This window comes from Akebia trifoliata, chromosome 1 (assembly GCF_017979445.1).
Source record: "Akebia trifoliata isolate Shusen 1 chromosome 1, ASM1797944v1, whole genome shotgun sequence".
Taxonomy (NCBI): Eukaryota; Viridiplantae; Streptophyta; class Magnoliopsida; order Ranunculales; family Lardizabalaceae; genus Akebia; species Akebia trifoliata.
Window position 1 is genome coordinate 1,818,571 of NC_141375.1, and position 21,192 is coordinate 1,839,762.

The window sequence follows — 21,192 nt, forward strand, 5'->3', positions numbered from 1 at the left end:
CAAGGATTACAGATCTATGGTACTCAAACATATCATGTCAGGGGTGTCGATTGAGTAATGCCACATGGGTAATTCAGATTATCACCACTCATGAATATATGATCTTAAGAAAAATGGGTGTTAAGCTGATGAATTAATAGCACAATGCCATGTGTATTGAAAAATAGAAAAGATGATTGGCATGTTCTGCGAAAATTGAGAAAATATAAAATTCTTGATGTCAGTGAATTGGAGCAAGTTTTATTGGTAATTTCTTGACATTCTAAACCCTTTAATTTGTGCTCCTTGTGAGGTGTGCAGTTAGTTACACCGAATCAATGAGAACCTACTGAAGCATTCATATTTTTTTTTATAACTATTGTTCGGTAGGTTCAAATCAAATTTGTTTTAGAAAATTTAGTAAATATCCTACCTTAGAGCTGTACACCTTGCACTACATGACTCCCTTGAGATACATTTTTTATGGGGAAGTGCAATTGTGTATCTCCAACATATAAATCTACAATTCTCAAACTTATCACGTCAGGGAGTTGATTGAGTATGTCACTTGACGAGTCACATTATCATCCCAAATTTTCTAATCTCTTGTGTTTGATATGAAAAATAGTACACCATGTGACAAACTAATTTGATAATTTGTCAATGGCATCTTAGCTCATTTCTTGGTGGATCCACCAAAAAAAAAAAAAATAAAATAAAAAAATAAAAAAGATAACCTGATTAATTGATGCTCATTATTTAATAGAGCGGCTATTTTCACACTAGCTGTTTACATTAGAATTGGCGTGGCATTAGCAAAACTTGGTATAGCACTAGTAGCTCTCTAATTTAAGTGGACAAAGTCATATGAGTTCGCTAGAGACTATAATTTATAGAGTCGTCATATTCTGACTACGCACGTGGTTAGGTTCAGAATTTGTTTCCTTCGTGGACCTTCATATTCTGACTACCCACGTGGTTGGGTGTGTTATCAAAAGTGGACAAACTCACATGGGTTCGCGAGATTATAATTTCTTGAGTCTTGATATTCTGACTTCCCACGTGGTTAGGTTCAGAATTTGTTTCCTTCGTGGAACTTCACATCAGTGTGTTTGATTTGAAAATATTTTCGTCATGAATCAGTAGGTGAAAACATAACCACACACAAAAAAAAAAAAACATGTGGCAAATTCAGAAATCGTAGATCTGTAATCATTGGGATACATTATTCGCTTGAGATACTCAATGAATTTAATATCATCCATCATAAACCTAATCCGTAAACCTATAACCAGACAAGCTCTCACGCTCTCTACAGTCTATACCCATCAAATTCTCTAGATACCAATTTGTAAGGAATTTGGAGTTTGAAATTCTAGCTTAATTCAAACTATATCTCTCTGTCTGTTGAAGAGGTGATCTCATTCAAACTATATCTCTCTTATTCTCGTTCCTTCGTTTTTTCGTTGTATCCAAGTAAGTCATATCTACTTCTCCATTAATTTCTTGCATATAATCTTGATTACATTAATCTATAGTCTTTAATTTCTTTAAATCGTGTAATTAGATTTCTCCGCTTAACTACTTTGAAATTTACTTAATTTACTCATATTAGTAGTTTGTACCTAGATTGCTTCGAATTTTGATTTTAGAGAATTTTTACTTCTTAAAATAAGCTTCATGCAACCATGATCTACCTTTCTCATCTCATGATTCTGATCGGAATGATATTCATGATGCAATGTCAAACTTTGAATTGTGGAAGAAACCCAATTCATAAAAAAATGATTTTTACGCCTTCCATGAAATCAGAAATTCATTAAGATTGCAACCCATCGGTTAATGTGAACTCATAGGCTTGCTTTACTGTTTTAGCGACATTGTTCCGATTTTTGACATTGTTACTTCATGCATGATCTGATCTGTGACTTGTCTTCAGCAGATCAATTACGGCCTTATCACCATTTTAATGATAATGTTTCTTCATATTTCTTATGTCATACATGACATCATATATGTGTGTTTTGATTGTTTTGGGCGATTTAAACACTCTTTTATTTTTTGTCAATATTAGAGATATCCCCTTGTATTTTTAAACTTATATATGGTGTGCTCCCTTTGACCTGTTGTTCCCTTCATGTTTAGGGTGATTTAAACATCTCTCTATTTTTGGTGAATATTTAAGATACCCCTATATTTTGAAACATGCCCCCCCTTTAACTTGTTAGTTGTTGCCCCTTATTGTTTTGGGTGATTTAGATGCCCCTCTATTTTTGTGAATAATTGAGATAGTCCTTTAGTTTTCAAACTATGGCATACCCCTTTGTCCCCTCAATTTTTTTGGATAATTTATGTGCACCCGTCTAGTTTTGGTGAATGTTTGAGATAGCTTGTATCCTCTCATTTTATTTTTATATTTATTTTATTTTATTTTATATATTTTTTTGTGTGTGACATAGGCACCCCCATCATATTTTGGTGAATATTTGAGATATATTTTGTTTTAAAACTAGTGAAAATCACGTTTGACCTTGTTCATCTTTTTTTTACACTAACAAAAATATAATCTAAATAACCTCATTATCATATTGTAACAAAAAAATTAAAAATGAAAAACCTTAATTTTTGTTGCTAAATCCATTCATCTTCAAGTTCTTCAATTTCTACGGTAAATTAAGTTTTAGTCTATTTAACCTCATATTCTATCCATCGTTTTTCAACCTTGGCTTAATACCTTGTAGAAAATCCTAAAATTTGTTTTATATCAATCTATGAATTCTTGTGCTCAAAGTTTGAAGGTTTTGAAGTCAAGTTGTATTAGCCTATTAGATAAGATGTCAAGGGGGCATGTCGGCTTTTTTCTAAAATATTTGAGGTATACTATATTTCAAACTTCTGACATTATCAATTGACTTAGGTCTTCTCCAATAGAATAGACTAGTAAGAAATCATATCAATGCCTTTTTCTTCAATTTATACAAGAATTCTTAAATTTACGCCCCAAAATCATTCATATTAACTATAGTTTGACCTTTGACTTAGGTTTTCTCTCATAGGTTAATAAGAAAAAAAAAATTCTCAAAATTTTCTCCCCAAAACTAGTCTTATTCCCTCTACACAAAAATCTTGGCTTTGCCCTAGTATGTTTGTGTTCTATAATTCCTTCTAAGTAAAAAAATTTCTCTCTCTCTCTCAAATAGTGAAAGATACATATTTTTTTATTAAAAGAAAAGTAATTGGGATAGAAATAGTTTTTCTAATAAATAAAGAAGATTAGAGAAGTATTCTTATTAAAATATTTTTGTTAGTGTGAATTGTTTTCTTAGTGTTTCTTACATTGTACAAAATATTTCAGTATAATTTATCATTGAATAAGTATTAAATAAAAAATGTATTTTTAATAAAATACATTTTTTTATGAGTTTCTTAAGTAATAAATTCTGTTTTCAATGTTTTTTATTTACTAAAATATCATTTTTAATTAAATTGTATTGAAATTCATGATTTAAATAAAAAACGACGGACAAAAAAATATTGTACTATATATTTGCTTTTAGGATGAGATAGTGGATGTATGATATTAGCATCATTATTTTTTAAGGACCAACTAGTTGCACACCACTAACGGTTGGTTGAAATTAATATTGTTCAATGGATTGTTTCTTATATCCTTTTCAACCTTTGTTGTTTTTTTTTCTTTGCTAGGAAGTACAAGGTTAATAAAATAAAATTGTAGTACACATGGATTCAAGCCAAGGGCATACCCCTACTATACAACTTTTGGAATAAAAAAAGAAACACAACGAACTCATCAATTATATAGACTTGAAATTAAACTGAACAATTACCAAAGATAAATTACCTAAAAATTGGAATTCAAGTGGCTTTTAAGCCGAGTAAGACTATAGCTAATGATTCTCTACTGACTCGAAAATTTTCACTCGGTCTGTACTAGGTTGATGTGGCAAAGGCATAGAATCGTTGATATTTTTCCTGTGTATCCTGAAAAAAAAGATATATGGTTTTGTACCCTTACCACGACAATCACGTATAGACTGAGTGAAAATTTTTGAATAAAAAAACGACGACTTTAAACCTACATCAAGAAATAAAAAAATAAAAAATAAATAAAGAAATTTAGAACCGTGAAACTAATATGGCTGATTAGATCTTCATGAGGTAGCCCAATAGAGGTGTGGTTGTAATTGCAATGCAAAGCATTTTTAGTTTAATAAAATATTTCTTTGAGAATTCTTTTTCGGTGGATTCAAGATTTCTTATTCTTTATTTGTTTTCGTGCTATGTCACACCTTAAAAAAAAAAAATTTCTTTTGAATTTTTTACAGGTAAAATTATTAAAAAGATAATTATTTAATTATTATTTACTAAAAAATAATATTTTTTGAATTTAAAAAGAAAAAAATACTAACTAGGTCACTGGATCACCTTAGTCGAAGTTTTCAAATTTACCCCCATCAAACTAGGTCATTTGACTACCCAATTTCAAAAAAAAATTTTAACAAGGAGGAAACAAGGTCCTATTTTCAATTTTTTTTATTTTGAAACAAGGTGGTCAAACCATAGTGACAAAAATCTACAATTTATTGAAAAAGTCACGATTTTAATAGTTGTAAATTAAATAATGATTTTAATAGTCGTCAATTAAATCACGATTTTTTCTAAAAAATTAAGCAGTTTTTGAAAAAAATATTTGATATTTAAAAAATTTACTGTATAAATATATATATAATTATATATATATTATTTTTAAAACAATTATTTTTATTTTTTTTTTTATCTGATGTTTTCCCAAATTTTTGCGACTTTTACCATGTTTTCCAAAGTTTTCTCTTGCCGAAATATTTTCAAAGCTCAACTTTCTCACTATGGGCCAAACATCCTATTTTGAAAATTGCAACAATCTAGTTTTTGTGATGGGTGAAATTTGAATGAAAAGACCTAGTTTTTGATAAAAAGACGATCAAATGACCTTCTTTCGAATTAAGTAACGTGCGACAAAGGTACATTTGGTATTTCAAGATTTTCTTGTTCAAACAAGGCAGTCAAAAGACCTTGTTTCTTTCGTAACAAGGCAATCCAAATTAGTATCTTTTTAAAAAAAATTGAAATTTTTTTTTAATAAATAATAATTAGATAATCATCTTTTTAATAATTTTCCCTTTTTCATAGATGGAACCAAAATCTCCATTCACATATTATACCCCAAATCAGGAAAATTGTTCTCCTTATTTCGATACACATCAGGACTTCATTGACACAAAAGAATGGGAGGTTTGGGAATGTTATTCAAAAGGTTCTTTGAAATAGAAACTTATTAGTGTTATATTATTCTATTACTTTAATAAAGTTCATGAATTATTGATTTGCTTCTTTTCTTTTTAATTACTTAAAAAAAAAAAATTCTAACTTGACTAGGAAGGGAAAGGCGAACAAGAGAGGATCAATGGCTGTTGAGGCTATTGTTTCTACGGTGGTGGGGAAAGTCAGTGACATTTTGATTCAGGAAACAACCTTCCATTTTGGTGTGAAAGACAATGCCGAGTGGATCCAAAGAGAATTGAGGAAAATACAGTGCTTTTTACAAGATGCAGAAGAAAAACAAGAAAATGACTTGAATGTGACAAACTTGGTGGATGATATTAGAGATGTGGCTTTCGATGCAGAGGACGTTTTCGAGACGTACATCCATCATAAAACAAAACAAAAGGAGAGGAATTTCTTAAAGAAGTGTGCTTTCATCTTCTATGACCTATATACTCGGCATTCGATTGGCACAGAGATTGAACGGATCAAGATTAAGATCATTGACATCACCAATAGTCGGTCAACTTATGGTCTTGAAACCATCAGAGGTGGAAGCAAAGAAGCGTCAAGCTCTTCAACTGCACGGTTGCGCGAGAAGAGACGAACTTCTCCTCATCAGGCAGATGATGAAGTCCAGGTTGTTGGTTTAGAGAAGGATATAAATGAATTAAAAGCTCGACTAATTGGGCAATCCCCACGACGATGTGTGATTTCTATCATAGCAATGGGGGGTCAAGGTAAAACTACACTTGCTCAAAAGGTTTATAACTGTGATGCTGTTAAGAACCATTTTCAAGTTCGTGCTTGGGTTTTTGTATCTCAAGAATACAATACAAAAGACCTTCTGCATGACATAGCGAAGAAGTCCATGGATCTCAGGCCACAAGAGATGAATGAAGAAGATCTTAAAGAGCATATCAAGGGGTTCTTAAAAGAGAAAAGATATTTAGTAGTCATGGACGATGTTTGGAGGATTGATTTCTGGGAACTTCTAAACGATGTCTTTCCTGACACTAAGAATGGGAGCAGAGTTGTCTTTACCACTCGCAACAAAGAGGTAGCCTTGCATGCAGATCCAGTGAGCATCCCACTTGAACTAGCACCTCTGAGTGAAGATGATAGTTGGGTGTTGTTCACTAAGAAAGTTCTCTTGGAAGAAGAAATTACCCTGGAACAATATTTTCTTCCAAAAGAATTAGAGGAAGTTAAGACAAAAATCGTGAAAAAGTGTGGGGGTTTATCTCTTGCAATCATAGTATTGGGAGGTTTCTTATCAAGGAAACGCAAAAGCATCGGTGAGTGGACAAAAGTGCTTGATCGCATAAATTGGCAGCTCAATCAAGACCAAACACCGTGCTCACAAATACTAGCTTTGAGCTATAATGACTTGCCTTTCTACTTGAAACCGTGCTTTCAATATCTTGGCATTTTCCCCGAAGACTATGAAATCTCCAAAGGAAATTTGATAAAGTTGTGGATAGCAGAAGGATTTGTACAAAAACGAGGTGATGAGGTAGCCGAAGACATTGCAGAGGACTACTTAGAAGAGTTGGTGGATAGATGCATGGTTCAAGTAGCAAGAAGGAGTCTTAATGGGAGTATCAAAACATGTCGGGTTCATGATCTTTTGAGAGACCTTGCAATATCAAAAGCCAAGGAAGTTAAGTGTTTTCAAATTCATGGCAGTGGAAATTCTTCTTCTACAGCTTATTCAGCCTTTAACAAGGTTCGTCGAATCGTTTTTCATTATACTATCAGCAACTTTTCTGTGGAGCAATTTTATGATAAGCATCTTCGATCTTTGTTTTCCTTTGACTCAATGAACCAAGAACTTCTTAATAGACGTGTTCATATGGGTTTCGGAATGCTTAAAGTTCTTCATCTTATTAACCGTGGTCCACTTATTGACTTGCCTAAGGCTGTAGGAAAACTTATTCATTTAAGGTACTTACTCTTAAGATGGATTAGAGGGCCAAGGTTTTCATCTACCATAGGCAACCTCCGAAACCTACAAATTCTAAACATAGATTATAATGGTCTAAACAAATGTGGTCGTGATGCGATGTCAAATATGGTCCACTTGCGACATTTTAAGATGAAGGACTGTTCCGCATTGCGAATAGATCCGCCAAGATGGAATGGGAATGGCACTTCTTATTTTTCTTCTATAAGAAATCTTCAGACGCTGTGGGGAATAGAAATAGATAACAAGAGTCTTGTGAAGGATGGGTGGGACAAGTATACAAACCTCAAAAAGTTGGGCTTGCACATAAATGTTGATTTAGAGTCCCAAATAGAGGCATTTGCAGGGTGGATTACCAAATTGGACCACCTCGAATCCTTGTGTTTGATATTTCCTTCTAGAAATAAAAAACATGGAAAGTACATATTTTTGAGGAATTACTTCAATCTCTACAAGCTCTGTTTGAATGGTGTAGTGATAGAAAATCTTCTGTCCGACCCTTGGGAATTCCCATCCAACCTCTCCCACCTGAGATTGAGTAGATGTATTCTTGGAGAAGAAACATGGTCAATCTTAGGAAAGCTGCCAAAACTCAAGTTCCTGTTATATGGTTATCTGATCTTAAAGAAAAGTGTGCAATTTTTCTTTCTGGAGGCTTCCCTCAGCTTGAAAAATTGGATTTGTATCGCGTACTTGATTTGGAGGAATGGAAGGTTGAGGAAGGAGCACTGCCCTGTCTTAGAGAGTTGTCAATTACACGTTGTGATAATTTGAAGGCATTTCCAGATGGATTGCAGCGAGTAACAACGCTCCAGAAGTTAAAATTACTGGGGATGAGTGTTGAATTGAAGGTACGAGTCAAGCCAAATGAAGGAGAAGATTGGGGAAAGATAGCACACGTGCCCAACATTCAGATCCCCTATTACAAAATTCCAGGTAAGCCTTTTATCAGTAAGTTTATTTTTGGTAATTAAACATTTGTTCATTGTAAGCTTCTCAATTATATTGAATATCTTCTTTTATCTAAAAAATTGCAGGTTCGAGTTGATCTTAATTAAAGCTTGTAGATCGTAAATGGTTGAATGTTCCATGGGTTTTTTTTTCGTTTTTTTTCCCACTTTGTATGGTTGAAGTGTTGTACTGGGTTTTTTTTTTTGTGTTTTTTTTCCCACTTTGTATGGTTAAAGTGTTGTACTGGGTTTGGGCTTTGTTATTGTGTCTACCATGTATGTGATTGTATTGAAGTTCTCTCCCTCCCTCTCTCTCTCTCTTCCATTTTTTTTTTGTTTCCATTTTTTTAGGTGGGTGTGGGAGTGTACCAGCCATGTTTTTATAATATATGTAAGAAAATAATCTTATATCTTATTTAAACAACCATATATCTTATTTGGTTATAATGGTTTTTACTAAAATGGTTATGAGAAGTACAGTTGCATGCTATTTATCATTTTTACCATTTGATGCGAACCAACATTCAGTTAAACTCAAGGGCGTAAAGATAAACTCATGAAATTATCTGTGCAACAATCAATCTCATAAAAAGAAACAATTATGGAATGGGGGGGGGGGGGGGGGGGGTTTTTAGTCATTTTTGTAATTAAATATTAATAAAATGACTGATTCGGTTATTTTTTATAAGAAAAATGCATAGCTATTTTGATAATTTGTGTAGTTTTAGTGCCTGAGTGCTATTTTGATAGGGAGTGCGGCAAGCTACTATAGGAAAGGTCTTGAACTGTAATTCAGCAATAGCCAAAAGCAGGGATTCCAAAGGGGGGAAGCCTGAACGAGTGCTGAAACCCATATCGAAAGCAGTACGAAGACCATTGGATATCTGCGTAGGCAGTCATTTCTTCTGTTTTGTTTGAAAAACTCAACTACGAATATTGTAGATGCACGAAATGGCTCTACACTTTCCTTCTCTTTAAGCTCGGGGACCTGCAAAACAGCCCACTCCGACGATCAAGTTAGCCAAATTGATCAGTGTAATGTGCTTAGAGAAGAAGAATTCCAACCTCTTTTGCTCATAATTTTCTTCCTTATATAGGTGTTCAACTTCATCGTTTTCTGGGCCATCCCTTGAGGTGACCTGGGGTAGTTAGCCCACTCTCTGACATGTCAGCTGCAGGAGTTGTTTCAACTGCCCTATCACTTCTGAGAAATTCAGAGTTGGTTTGTCATGACGTGGGTTGTCAGAACTGGCTGTCTATTGCAGGCTCATCTGTCAGACCCGTCATACCGACCTACGAGTTGATGGCACACTTCCGAGTTTCGAATACATGCATTCGTCGGGGTTAATAAACCGAGCAAAGAGTCGTTGTTCTCCCCGACCTTGAAATCATTAATCCTGGCCCCTGATCGACCCACGTGTCCGTGCTCAAGAATTTCCCCCACAATACCCCCTCCCGAGGGCTCGGGCAGCATGATCGGGTACTCGGGAATATTAATAATTAATTCGGAAACTGACACGTGGATGCATCTCATTGGGTCTCAGCTAAGATCAATGATATCTTCATGGCGAATCATTACTTAGCCTTTTCATTTTTCGAGGACGGCGGTCGGTTGGGCTGTTATCGAAATGCGCGTCCTGTCTGTTGGCTTGAACGGCGCAATTATTGTATGGAGGACACGTGGCGTCCGGGAGATGGCTCGATTCGCGTGCAATGGGGCGAACGGTCATATTGGGTTTCTCAGCGCTTAATGCCTCATTATTGACCTGAGAAAACCCTGTCCGTTGATCCTAAACGCGCATCTCGAGGCCCTCCTGCCTATAAATATCCCCCCCATCTCCTATTTTCATTTTCACTCTTGCTTTCCTTGCCGCTACGCTGCCCATTTGCACTCTTGCGCGTTCCCTGCCTTTGCCAGTGCCTCCGCGCCCTTGCCGTGTCATTCAGTCGCCTGAGGTGTCCGGACGTTTCACAGTTTTTCTTCAAAGTGAGGTAACGAAATCGAGGCCTCTCCCCTCTCCTCTATCACTCCCCCTTTCTACAAAAAGAAATGGTCAAGGGGAAATCTCATTCCCCTGTTCGCCCTCCGCTGGGCGCCGTCCGGGATGTCTTCGGCATCCCCAGCGGCGTGGGACTATCCTATGTGGATGAGACCCTGATTCAGCGTGAATGTTCCTCAGGTGCCACTGTGGTACATTGGGGACAACTGAAGGCTGGCCTCCGAGTTCCTCTTAGTAGGCTTACTCGAGAGGTACTAAACTTCTACAGGAGGGCTCCCGGCCAAATGAGCGGGAACTTCTTCCGTCTAATTCAGGCTTTTGAGCTAATGAATGATAGATTGGAAGAAGGCCTGCAGCTCGGTCTTCCGGACATTAGGGCACAGTTTGTCCTTAAAAAATGTCCGAACAGGCCGGGCTTCTTTTATCTTTCGAAGAGGAGAGGGAAGCCGTCCTTGATCGAGCTTCCCGACTCGGACAAGGACTGGTTCTTATTTCCAATCCGACTCTCCGGTCGGTGGGAAGGCGCTTCTGGGGACGAGCTTCCCCCCTTGCAATACCACTCCTTCAACCCCCATGGTGAGTGTTCCCTGGTTTTCTCCTTGCTTTTCTGTTGTGGTTTTCTGTGTATACTGACCTTTCGCTGTTCTACTTTGCGCAGATCCGACTAAAGATAAATTCCCTGGTGAATCCGTGGTGATCACCCATCTCCTCTCCCATACCGAGCTCTATCACCACGCCATTGCCTTCCTTCCACCCAACGTCCGTCCATCAGACATGGCGTTGCAGTCTAAGCGTCCTCCACCAATAATAGGCTCCGACTCCGAAGAGGAAATCGCAGAGGTCCTCCCAGCCCATCCCATCCGATCCTCCGGGGTGGTCCGTGCTGCTAGGGAGGATGAGGAGGAGGAAGAGGATCGCCAGCCTCTCCTCAAGAGGCTGAGGAGGGGCCCCCGATCTCCGGCCCCCACGTTCCAACTGCTTCCCCCTGCTGTCGAGGGAGCAGTCCAACTAGCCGGGGTATCTCAGGCATCTTCGGCTAGCTCGGAGCAGAGGGGAAACCTGCCCATCCCTTCCCCCTGGGTGGTGCAGCCCATGGTTGGGGGGAGGCCGGTTTCGGACAGGGATTCGTCTTTGTCCAATCCGGCTGTGGCTAGGGCCGTGTTTGAGGCGTCCGCACTTCCAAGGGACGTGGAGAAAACTCGCCGAAGTTTTGCAAGTGATTCGGCGAAGTTTCCAAATGACGCATTTCGAGCTCTGGCCGCGGTAAATCTTTTTTATTTTACTTGATTATTTGTCTTACGTCTGCACCCTCCTAACTCTCATTTTCTTTTATTTCCAGGCTCAGCACGCCGTGGCCAAGCTTGCCGAGGCCCACGACACCTCGGCTCACGATCTCAAGGTCGCCGAGGGTCGCATCCTTGAGCTTCAGGCCGAAAGGGATGCCGCCGCGGCCAATTCCCAAAAGCTCCAATCAAGCCTGGATAACGCGTTATCTGAGCTGGAGCAGAATAAGGACCGGCTCGCTCTAGCGGAGGGGAAGATCTCTTCCTTGGAAGAGCTGGTAAAGGCCAAAGAAGCGGAGCAACAGAGAGCCCTCCAGGATCAGCTCAACTCCCTTCAAGCACAACTTGACTCCTCGGAGGAGGCTTGGGAGAAAGCCTATAACAAAGTGAAGGCGAAGCTGAAGAAAGCTGAGGAGGCGGCGAAGAAACTCGAGGTCATCCCAGCCGTTATTCCCGAGCCTGTCACTGAGCCTGTCATCGATGGCACTCCTGAGCCTACTTCTGGAGATCTGGCAACGCCGGCCGAAGTTCCTACCCCCAATGATGCAGATGCCAGTCTTGAGGCGAACGTCTAAATTTTCTCTTTTCTTTCTGTAATTTTGCTTTCCCCCTTTTTTTTTTTGGTTTTGAAATGTAAAGGTCATTTTTGCATGAATAAAAGCACTTTTCGTACTCCTCGTGTTACCTGTTCTTAGTTGCTTATTTCTCTCTTCTGTTTTTTTTTTTTGTCAAGGCATATTGCTTAAAAACAAACGAAACAGCTTTCTATACGTAAGTCCTTAGGCTCGTCATTTGTCCAAGGCCGGCATCTTGTCCCAATCATAGAATTTTTCCATGGACTTGATACTAGCAAAGAACAGTGGTCCCGACTTCGGACTAGATTCCTTAGTTCATCTTGGTCTCCGTGGTGGGACCAAGGCTTTCCCTCCAAACCAACCCCTCGGTTGGGCTCGACTCCTATGGAGGGGCCGAGGCTTTTCCTTAGACCAACTCCCCAGTTGGGCTTGGTCCCCGTGGTGGGACCAAGGCTTTCCCTCCAAACCAACCCCTCGGTTGGGCTCGGCTCCTATGGAGGGGCCGAGGCTTTTCCTTAGACCAACTCCCCAGTTGGGCTTGGTCCCCGTGGTGGGACCAAGGCTTTCCCTCCAATCCAACCCCTCGGTTGGGCTCGGCTCCTATGGAGGGGCCGAGGCTTTTCCTTAGACCAACTCCCCAGTTGGGCTTGGTCCCCGTGGTGGGACCAAGGCTTTCCCTCCAATCCAACCCCTCGGTTGGGCTCGGCTCCTATGGAGGGGCCGAGGCTTTTCCTTAGACCAACTCCCCAGTTGGGCTTGGTCCCCGTGGTGGGACCAAGGCTTTCCCTCCAATCCAACCCCTCGGTTGGGCTCGGCTCCTATGGAGGGGCCGAGGCTTTTCCTTAGACCAGCAGGCATAGGCGTAGAGATGGCTTTATTGATAATATTTCTTTAAATTGAATACATTCCATGGTGATTGAATCTCCTCCCCTGCCAGAGTATCCAAGTAGTACACGCCTGTTTCCACGACTTTGCGTACGATGTACGGGCCTTCCCAATTACAGCCGAGCTTACCGCTATTGACTTCCTTGGTGTTAGAAAAGACCTTTCGTAGAACCATATCTCCGACTTTGAATTCTCTGTGACGTACCTTCCGGTCATAAGACCTCTTCAACACCTGTTGGTACCGTGCCAATCTTTCTATGACCCTTTCCCGTGTTTCATCCAACCAATCCAAGCTTCGTGCCACCAATTCATCATTGAACTCGGTCTCGGCCACTAGCGTCCTTGTTGTAGGAACCTGTATCTCGGTTGGAATAACGGCTTCTGTTCCGTAGGCCAGTGCGAACGGAGTGAAACCTGTTGCCCTTCTTGCTGTGGTTCGGTACGCCCAGAGGACACTATGTAGCTCGTCTACCCATCTTCCCTTGTGTTCCTCCAGCTTCTTCTTCAAGTTTGCGAGAATTGTCTTGTTCGATGCTTCAGCTTGGCCATTCCCCTGTGGATATCTTGGCGATGACTGCAGAGAACGGATTCCGTATTCTTTGAAGTACGATTGCACGCGCTTGCCCTTGAATTGAGTTCCGTTGTCAGAGATCAGCGCATAAGGGATCCCGAACCGCGTTATGATGTGCTCCACGTGAATTTGAATTCTTCCTAACTTCTTCCTCCCGAATCCGCGTAAGGGGAACAGGTTCCACCCATTTGGTAAAATAATCCGTGGCCACTAGGATGAATAGCTTGCCCCCCTTTCCCCGAGGTAGAGGCCCAACAATGTCCATTCCCCATATCGAGAATGGCCAGGGTGATTTCACGGGATGGAGTTCGCTGGCTGGCTGCAGATGCATGGGGGCATGTTTTTGGCATTGATCACAGGTCTTTACATACTTCTTACAGTCTTCCTGCATTCTCGGCCAGAAATAGCCCTGACTGATAACCTTATTGGCGAGCGACCGTCCTCCCGAATGATTGCCACAGATTCCCTCGTGGATTTCCGCCATTATGAGCTCGGCCTCTTCCTTAGTAAGGCACTTAAGAAGTGGCCCCCCGAAGGACATTCTATACAACTCCTCCCCAACGAGAGTGTACTTGCTGACCTGCCGAAGTAACTTTCTGGCCTCCCCTCTGTCTTCTGGCAGTACCTTTGAACGCAGATACTGAGTAAATTCTTCTACCCATCCCGACGTTCTATCGGCCTGTGTGCACTCCCTCTCCATATGTTCGATGCTTGCTTTAGGCAGGTATTCCACAGGTAAAGACCGTCCCTCCGTCTCCCCTAGCATTGAGGCAATGTAAGCCAATGAGTCTGCATGCCTGTTCTCATCCCTGGGAATCTGGCATATCTCCACTTGGTCGAACTTTTCAATCTCTCGTTTAACTGAGGTCAGGTATCTCGCCATGCGTTCATCCTTGGCTTCAAACTTCCCGTTGCATTGGTTGGCTATAAGTTGGGAGTCGGTGCATAGCTTTACCCGGCCGATTTTCAACTCGCTCGCCATTCTTAACCCGTGGATGACTGCCTCGTACTCTGCTTCGTTATTTGATGCCCCGTACCCAAGTTTAATTACCTTTTCCAGTCTATCGTTGCTCGGTGTTACAATTACTATTCCAACCCCTGAGCCCGAGTAGTTCGATGACCCATCGACAAAAATTCTCCATCCTGCCTGCTTGTCCCACAGCTCTACTTCTTCCGTCCCTTCGTCTTCGTGCTCCAACTCTTCCCAGTTCGGGTCCTCAACCGGGAAATCTGCAAGGAAATCCGCCAATACCTGCCCCTTTATTGCTGTCCGGGATTCGAATTGTAAGTCGTACTCTCCGAGGATTACAGCCCACCTCGCCATCCTCCTCGATTTTTCGGACCTGTGTATCATCTCTTTCAGCGGGGTATCTGTCACGACTCGGATGCGGTGCGAGAGGAAGTAAGGCCTGAGCTTATGCGCCGAGTAAACGAGCGACAATCCTACCTTCTCCGTCCTGGTGTACTTAACCTCCGATACGCCCAACGTTTTGCTAACGTAATAGATAGGATATTCTCGTCCCATTTCAACTTTAAAGAGAACTGAGCTTACCGATGATGGACTGGTCGCCAGATAAATCCCCAGCTCCTCTCCTTCTTCCGGAGAGCTAAGGATCGGTGGCTGCCCCAAATACCTCTTTAGGTCGCTAAAGGCTACCTCGCACTCCGTACTCCATGCAAAATTCTTCTCCTTCTGCAATAACGCGAAGAGCGGGCGGCATCGATCGGATACCCTGGAGATAAACCTGTTTAGCGCAGCTATTCTCCCTGCCAACTTCTGCACCTGCTTTTGGTTAGCGGGGCTCGGCATCTCTACCAACGCCCGGATTTGGTCTGGGTTTGCCTCGATCCCTCTCCTGGTGATAACGTGCCCGAGGAATTTTCTAGAGGAAACGGCGAAGACACACTTCTTCGGGTTCAACTTCATTTTGAAACTCCTCAGCCGATCAAATGTTTGCTTAAGGTCTGCCAGATGGTCTCCCGCTCTCTTGCTTTTTACCAACAGATCGTCGATATATACCTCCACAATCTTCCCGATCAACCTTCGAACATTTTTGTCACGAGTCTTTGGTAGGTTGCCCCGGCATTTCTCAAACCGAACGGCATTACATTAAAACAGAACAACCCTTGCTCGGTAATGAATGATGTCCGTTCCTGGTCTTCCACTGCTAGGGGGATCTGATTATACCCCGAATATCCGTCCATAAACGACATTCTCTCATGTCCAGCAGTGGCATCGACCAACCTATCAATCCTTGGCAGCGGGAAGCTATCCTTTGGGCACGCCTTATTCAGGTTCGTGAAGTCGATGCACACTCTCACCCTTCCATCCTTCTTCGGCACTGCTACTATGTTCGCTATCCATTCTGGGTACTCTACTTCCCTGATAAACCCGGCCTTCAAAAGCTTTTCGATTTCCTCATTCACCCCCTGCCTGAGGCGCGGCGACAGCCTCCGTGGCTTCTGCCTAATAGGTCGGAAGCTTTCATCAACATTTAATCTATGGCACGCCACCGACGGGTCTATCCCAGGCATGTCCTCCAATGACCATGCGAATACATCCTTGTTTGCCCTCAGAAGTTGGAGTAGTGCTGCCCTCTCCTCCTGCAACATCGTGGTACCAACACTAACTATCTGTCCTCCATCGCCCCCGAGATCCACGGCTTCGACTTCCTCAACTGTTACTCGCTGCTCGCGCAGCGGCTGCTTCTGTAGTTGCTACGAAGATTCATTAACAGTTGGAGCTACCTTTCTCTTCTTCGGTGGGACGGCCTCGGGGCCTCGGTCTTGCTTCAAAGCCAGGTGAAAACACCTCTGCGCCATCTCCTGATCTCCCCTGATTTCCATTATTCCTTCCTTACCCGGGAAACGAATAACTTGATGATAGGTTGACGGGACTGCTTTCATCTCGTGTATCCATCTCCGGCCCAAGATCGCGTTATAAGCCGAGTCTGCATCTATCACCACAAATCTTGTCATTACCACTTTAGACCCTGCTGAGATCGGGAGTGTGATTTCTCCCACCGAGCTGCTAGCGGCACCGTTGAACCCATATACGAGGGTCGGCGTTGGCTCCAAACTTCCCGAAACCCCCATTCTCTTGGCTGCGCTTAGGAAGAGAATGTCCACCGCGCTCCCCGGATCCACGAGTATTCTTCGGAGCTCGACGTTTCCCACTGGAAGCGCGATTACTAACGCGTCCTGATGGGGCCCTGCCGTCCCCCTTAGGTCACTCTCTGTGAATACGATTGCCCGGGGATCTGCTCCGTGGTTTGTCGTTCCAACTACCCGTACTCCTGTCGTCACACTGTTAACCCCGACCATATGTCGGATCTTTTTTACCTTCTCCCGAATCTCACGCCTAGACGGCACTTCGGCCCCTAATAATCCTGTGATGGTATGAATTATCCTGCGCTCTTCCGTCTCTCGACGCCCTCCTTTAGCTGGCCTTCTTTGCTCGGGCTTTCGTTCAGCTCTCTCAGTAGTCTCCCCACTTCTCCTTCCTCCCGCGGAAACATAACCTTTGAGCTTCCCTGCTTCGATCATATCCTGGATGATATGGCGCAGCCTGTAGCAGTCCTCAGTAGGGTGATCTTCAGCCTCATGATACTCGCAGAATGGTTTTCCGGGTTTCCCCTTATACCCTCGTGGCGGCTGAACGAAATCGGGCTCCCTCCTTATGTGCCTCAGTATTACGGATAGTTTTTCGTTGAGCGGGGTGTACACCCGGCCTCTTTTCCACCACGACTGCTCGTTCGAATCTCTCCGCCTTTTCTTACTCCCTTCCACTCCGGGGTGGGTCGGTACCTTTGAGGCGTCTACTCCTCCTTCGCTGTTAGCCACTGTCTGGGTGCTTCTTCTTCTGCCCTTCACAGATTCTTCCACCAGGATGTACTTTTCCACCTTCGCATACAAATCTTCTAGACGAGTAGGATCAGACTTGATCAAGGACTCATGCAACCGTGTTCCCGGGATCACCGCAGCGATGCACGCCGCGCATGCTGTGGCCTCGTCCATGCCCTCTACGTCCAGGGCTCTCGTTCGAAAACGGGTTACGAACGACCTAATACTCTCCCCGGGCTCCTGTCGAAGGTTAAATAGAGTGTTAACTCCGACCTTCTTCCTTCGCAGGTGCACGAACTGCCCAACGAACGTTTCTTCCAGCTCGGAAAAATTCGTGATGGACCCAGCTGGTAAGGCCTGGAACCACATCATGGCCCCGAGCCTCAAGGTTGACGGAAACAGCTTGCATAGCAACGGATCATCATTTTGGTACAGCACCATTTGACTTCTGTAGTGCAGTATATGGTCCATGGGATCTCGCGTCCCGTCATAAGTTTCAAACTTTGGCATGTGGAACGACCTGGGTGGTTCTGACTTCATTATCGCCTGCGAGAATGGTGTCCCCTTGAGTTCCCGAATTGCGTTCCGTACCTTTTGCGCGGGATCCTTTCCTCGCGCGAATTCCTCATCCCTCCTTTTGAGCATCTCCTCCACTTCCTTCCTCGTCATGGTTTCTTTAACTTCGGAGCTTCCCTGCTGCGTTTTTACTGCTGCTGAATCTTCAGTCCAATCTACCTCCGTTCTTGCCGCTCGAACAGGATGGTCGCTGCTCTGCTCTGCCCCTGGGCCTTCCTCGGTCTCCGCACGCTCGCCTAACCTTTGCCTGAGCTCTTCGTTTTCCTTTCTTATTTTCACTATCTCATCGTTTTGTTTCTCCAACCCCCTGCGCATTTCCTCTCTCATCTCTGTGAGTAAGTTGTACATTGCTAGCATTGGATCCGGCGCGTTTGGGGGCGAGTCTGCTGGTAGTGGATTTGATGGCTCTCCACGATTTTCGCTTCTAGCTCTTCCCATATTGGTCGTTTTTCTCCTTGTAAGCTTCCCACAGACGGCGCCAAATTGTAGATGCACGAAATGGCTCTACACTTTCCTTCTCTTTAAGCTCGGGGACCTGCAAAACAGCCCACTCCGACGATCAAGTTAGCCAATTGATCAGTGTAATGTGCTTAGAGAAGAAGAATTCCAACCTCTTTTGCTCATAATTTTCTTCCTTATATAGGTGTTCAACTTCATCGTTTTCTGGGCCATCCCTTGAGGTGACCTGGGGTAGTTAGCCCACTCTCTGACATGTCAGCTGCAGGAGTTGTTTCAACTGCCCTATCACTTCTGAGAAATTCAGAGTGGTTTGTTATGACGTGGTTGTCAGAACTGGCTGTCTATTGCAGGCTCATCTGTCAGACCCGTCATACCGACCTACGAGTTGATGGCACACTTCCGAGTTTCGAATACATGCATTCGTCGGGGTTAATAAACCGAGCAAAGAGTCGTTGTTCTCCCTGACCTCGAAATCATTAATCCTGGCCCCTGATCGAGCCACGTGTCCGTGCTCAAGAATTTCCCCCACAAATATATTCAAGTTCTCTTCTTTCTTTTTCTCTCTCTTTTTAAGTAGATTCGTTCTTTTCATTTATTTTTTCTTTGTCTCTCTGTTCTAGGGGATGGGAATTTTTATTTTATTTTTTAATGTTATATTTCAATTCAGATAGAAATTTATGACTTGATGTTGTATTAATTTTGCTAGTTTTATTATAGGCAGATTTACCAAAACATGCACAACTTTTCGTTTATTTATCAAAATAGTACACTGTAACAAATAATTTCGAAAACGGTAAATTTACCGTTTTCGGAATTAATTTTTTTTACCAAAACGGTAAAAACAGTAAAATGTATTTTTTTATACCGAAAATGCCCTTTTTTTTTTTTTTGACTGAAATTACAAAAATAAAATTGATTTCGGTAAAAACAAAATTATAAATACATATGATTGTTGGATTACTGAAAGAGAGTGAATCTTTTTAGTTGGATTTTCATTTTTTTAAGGTTAAAATTGCAAATATATATGTAAAACAAAAAAAGGGTATTTTCGGTATATAAAAAAAATATTTTATTGTTTTCACTGTTTTGGTAAAAAATATTAATTCCGAAAACGGTAAATTTACCGTTTTCGGAATTATTTGCTACAGTGTACTGTTTTCGGAATTAATTTCGAAAACTCTACCATTTTGGTAAATTATTCTTTATTATATAATATTGGTTAAATAATTGACTCACCCGGAAAAGGAAATTATTTTGATTAGTGATAAATCAACATTCTGTTTCAGCTTTATTTCTCTTCATGGGCTTTAAGCCCATCAATTGACATAGTTCAGAAAGCCCATGATGAAGAAAAAACCATAATGACTGTTCTTGAAAGGTAGGTCTCCATGGGTCAATGCACCTGAAAATAGTGCAAGGTGTGTCACACAAGAGAAGCAAGAAATTGACCTGCTCAGATTGAATATTTTTTTTTTACTTGATCAAACTTTTTTAAAATGAATGGCCAGTGAACTCAGGAATTTAGAAATCAAATTTATTTGTGAAAATTATCTTCTTTTTTTAATAATTTATTAAAATTTTGTGGTCTACATCCTTGCGGCATCTCATCATATTTTACTACTTTTTGATGTCACAAGGAGGTGCAGGAACATTCTTGACTAATTTTGGTAGGAAAGTTTTCAATCTGAGTAATTTTAATTTTAAAATGAAGATATTATTTTAACATATATTGACACTAACAAGCATTATAAATAACTTGAGACTTTTATTGGGAGGGCCAAAAGTATGCTTTAATCTCCCCCCATGGGACAAAAACATTTGAGTGGATCTAGGATGCTTGAAAAGATAGGAATATGATTGACATTATGTCCAACTTTATAAATATGGATGAATCTAAGGAAACTATATGGTAGTCAATGATAGAAAAATATTAATAGGGGTGCTATCAATCTTAATTGCAAAAAAAAAAAAAAAGGATTCAATTATGATCTCTAGATGAAGTAGTCAGATTTAAGATGAATCCCGTAAACAAATCACTTGGTATTCTTTTCCTTGTTTCTCTGTAATTTATGTTTTGTATGTATTTAATCATTTGGGATTTGAATTAAATATGAGATTATTGGAGGGATTCAGAAGTTAGACCGACGACCTTCAAAAAAAATATTTCTACAATTTAACATCATTTGCGAGATTGAGCAAGTCATGTTCCTCCAAAGAACATGGGGACTAGCCTAAAGATGTTGCATTAGTCAGAAATTAGAGAATTGAAGATCAACTTGACCTTTAAATCCTATTGTTCTCAATATGCTTATTGCATCATTAGCATTTGTAGTAGATCTATTCTCCTGGGGATTATTACGACATTTTCATCCTTCAATATGGCCTAGTTGATCGTGGTGTGGTGATGCACGGTGGGATTCTTATTAAATGAAATGGGCATAATGGTACAATATCATTCCAATCTTTAAAAAAGAAAAGTAAAATAGGGAAAAAGTTAAAAATTAAAAGTTCCTTGATTATTCGACCAAAATTGAATATGAATATGGTCTTAGTTAGAAAGATCTAAGTCTTGATGAATCAGATTTTAGAAATCTGAATCAGAATATTGATATATTTAAATCCAACCTGGATCCAACCATTTTATGGTCTAGGTTTTGTGCTCCATCATCTCAATTGGTAAAAAGTGAAGAATGGTAAAAGCAAAGGGTAAGGTTATATGATTTTGCTAGAATATGTGGTGACATACACATCAATGTTTGATACATACGCATTGAAATCCTTAT

General features: G+C 41.2%; 2 protein-coding genes across 2 annotated transcripts; one reads left to right on the plus strand and one right to left on the minus strand.

The window, feature by feature from the left end:
- Positions 1-1,278: 1,278 nt before the first annotated feature.
- Positions 1,279-8,178, plus strand: LOC147410309 (disease resistance protein RPP13-like). The gene is made up of 2 exons (XM_086433757.1): positions 1,279-1,455; positions 5,416-8,178. Exon 2 carries the CDS (start codon positions 5,444-5,446, stop codon positions 8,039-8,041), a length of 2,598 nt encoding a protein of 865 aa, XP_086289883.1. The 5' UTR covers positions 1,279-1,455; positions 5,416-5,443; the 3' UTR covers positions 8,042-8,178.
- A 4,771-nt stretch (positions 8,179-12,949) lies between these two features.
- Positions 12,950-18,388, minus strand: LOC147410310 (uncharacterized). Its single transcript, XM_086419415.1, has 5 exons — positions 18,297-18,388; positions 16,280-18,197; positions 15,657-16,234; positions 13,677-15,573; positions 12,950-13,585 (listed from the first exon to the last, which is right to left on the minus strand). The coding sequence occupies exons 1-5, from the start codon at positions 18,386-18,388 to the stop codon at positions 12,950-12,952; spliced, it is 5,121 nt and encodes a 1,706-aa protein (XP_086275541.1).
- Between the last annotated feature and the right edge of the window lie 2,804 nt (positions 18,389-21,192).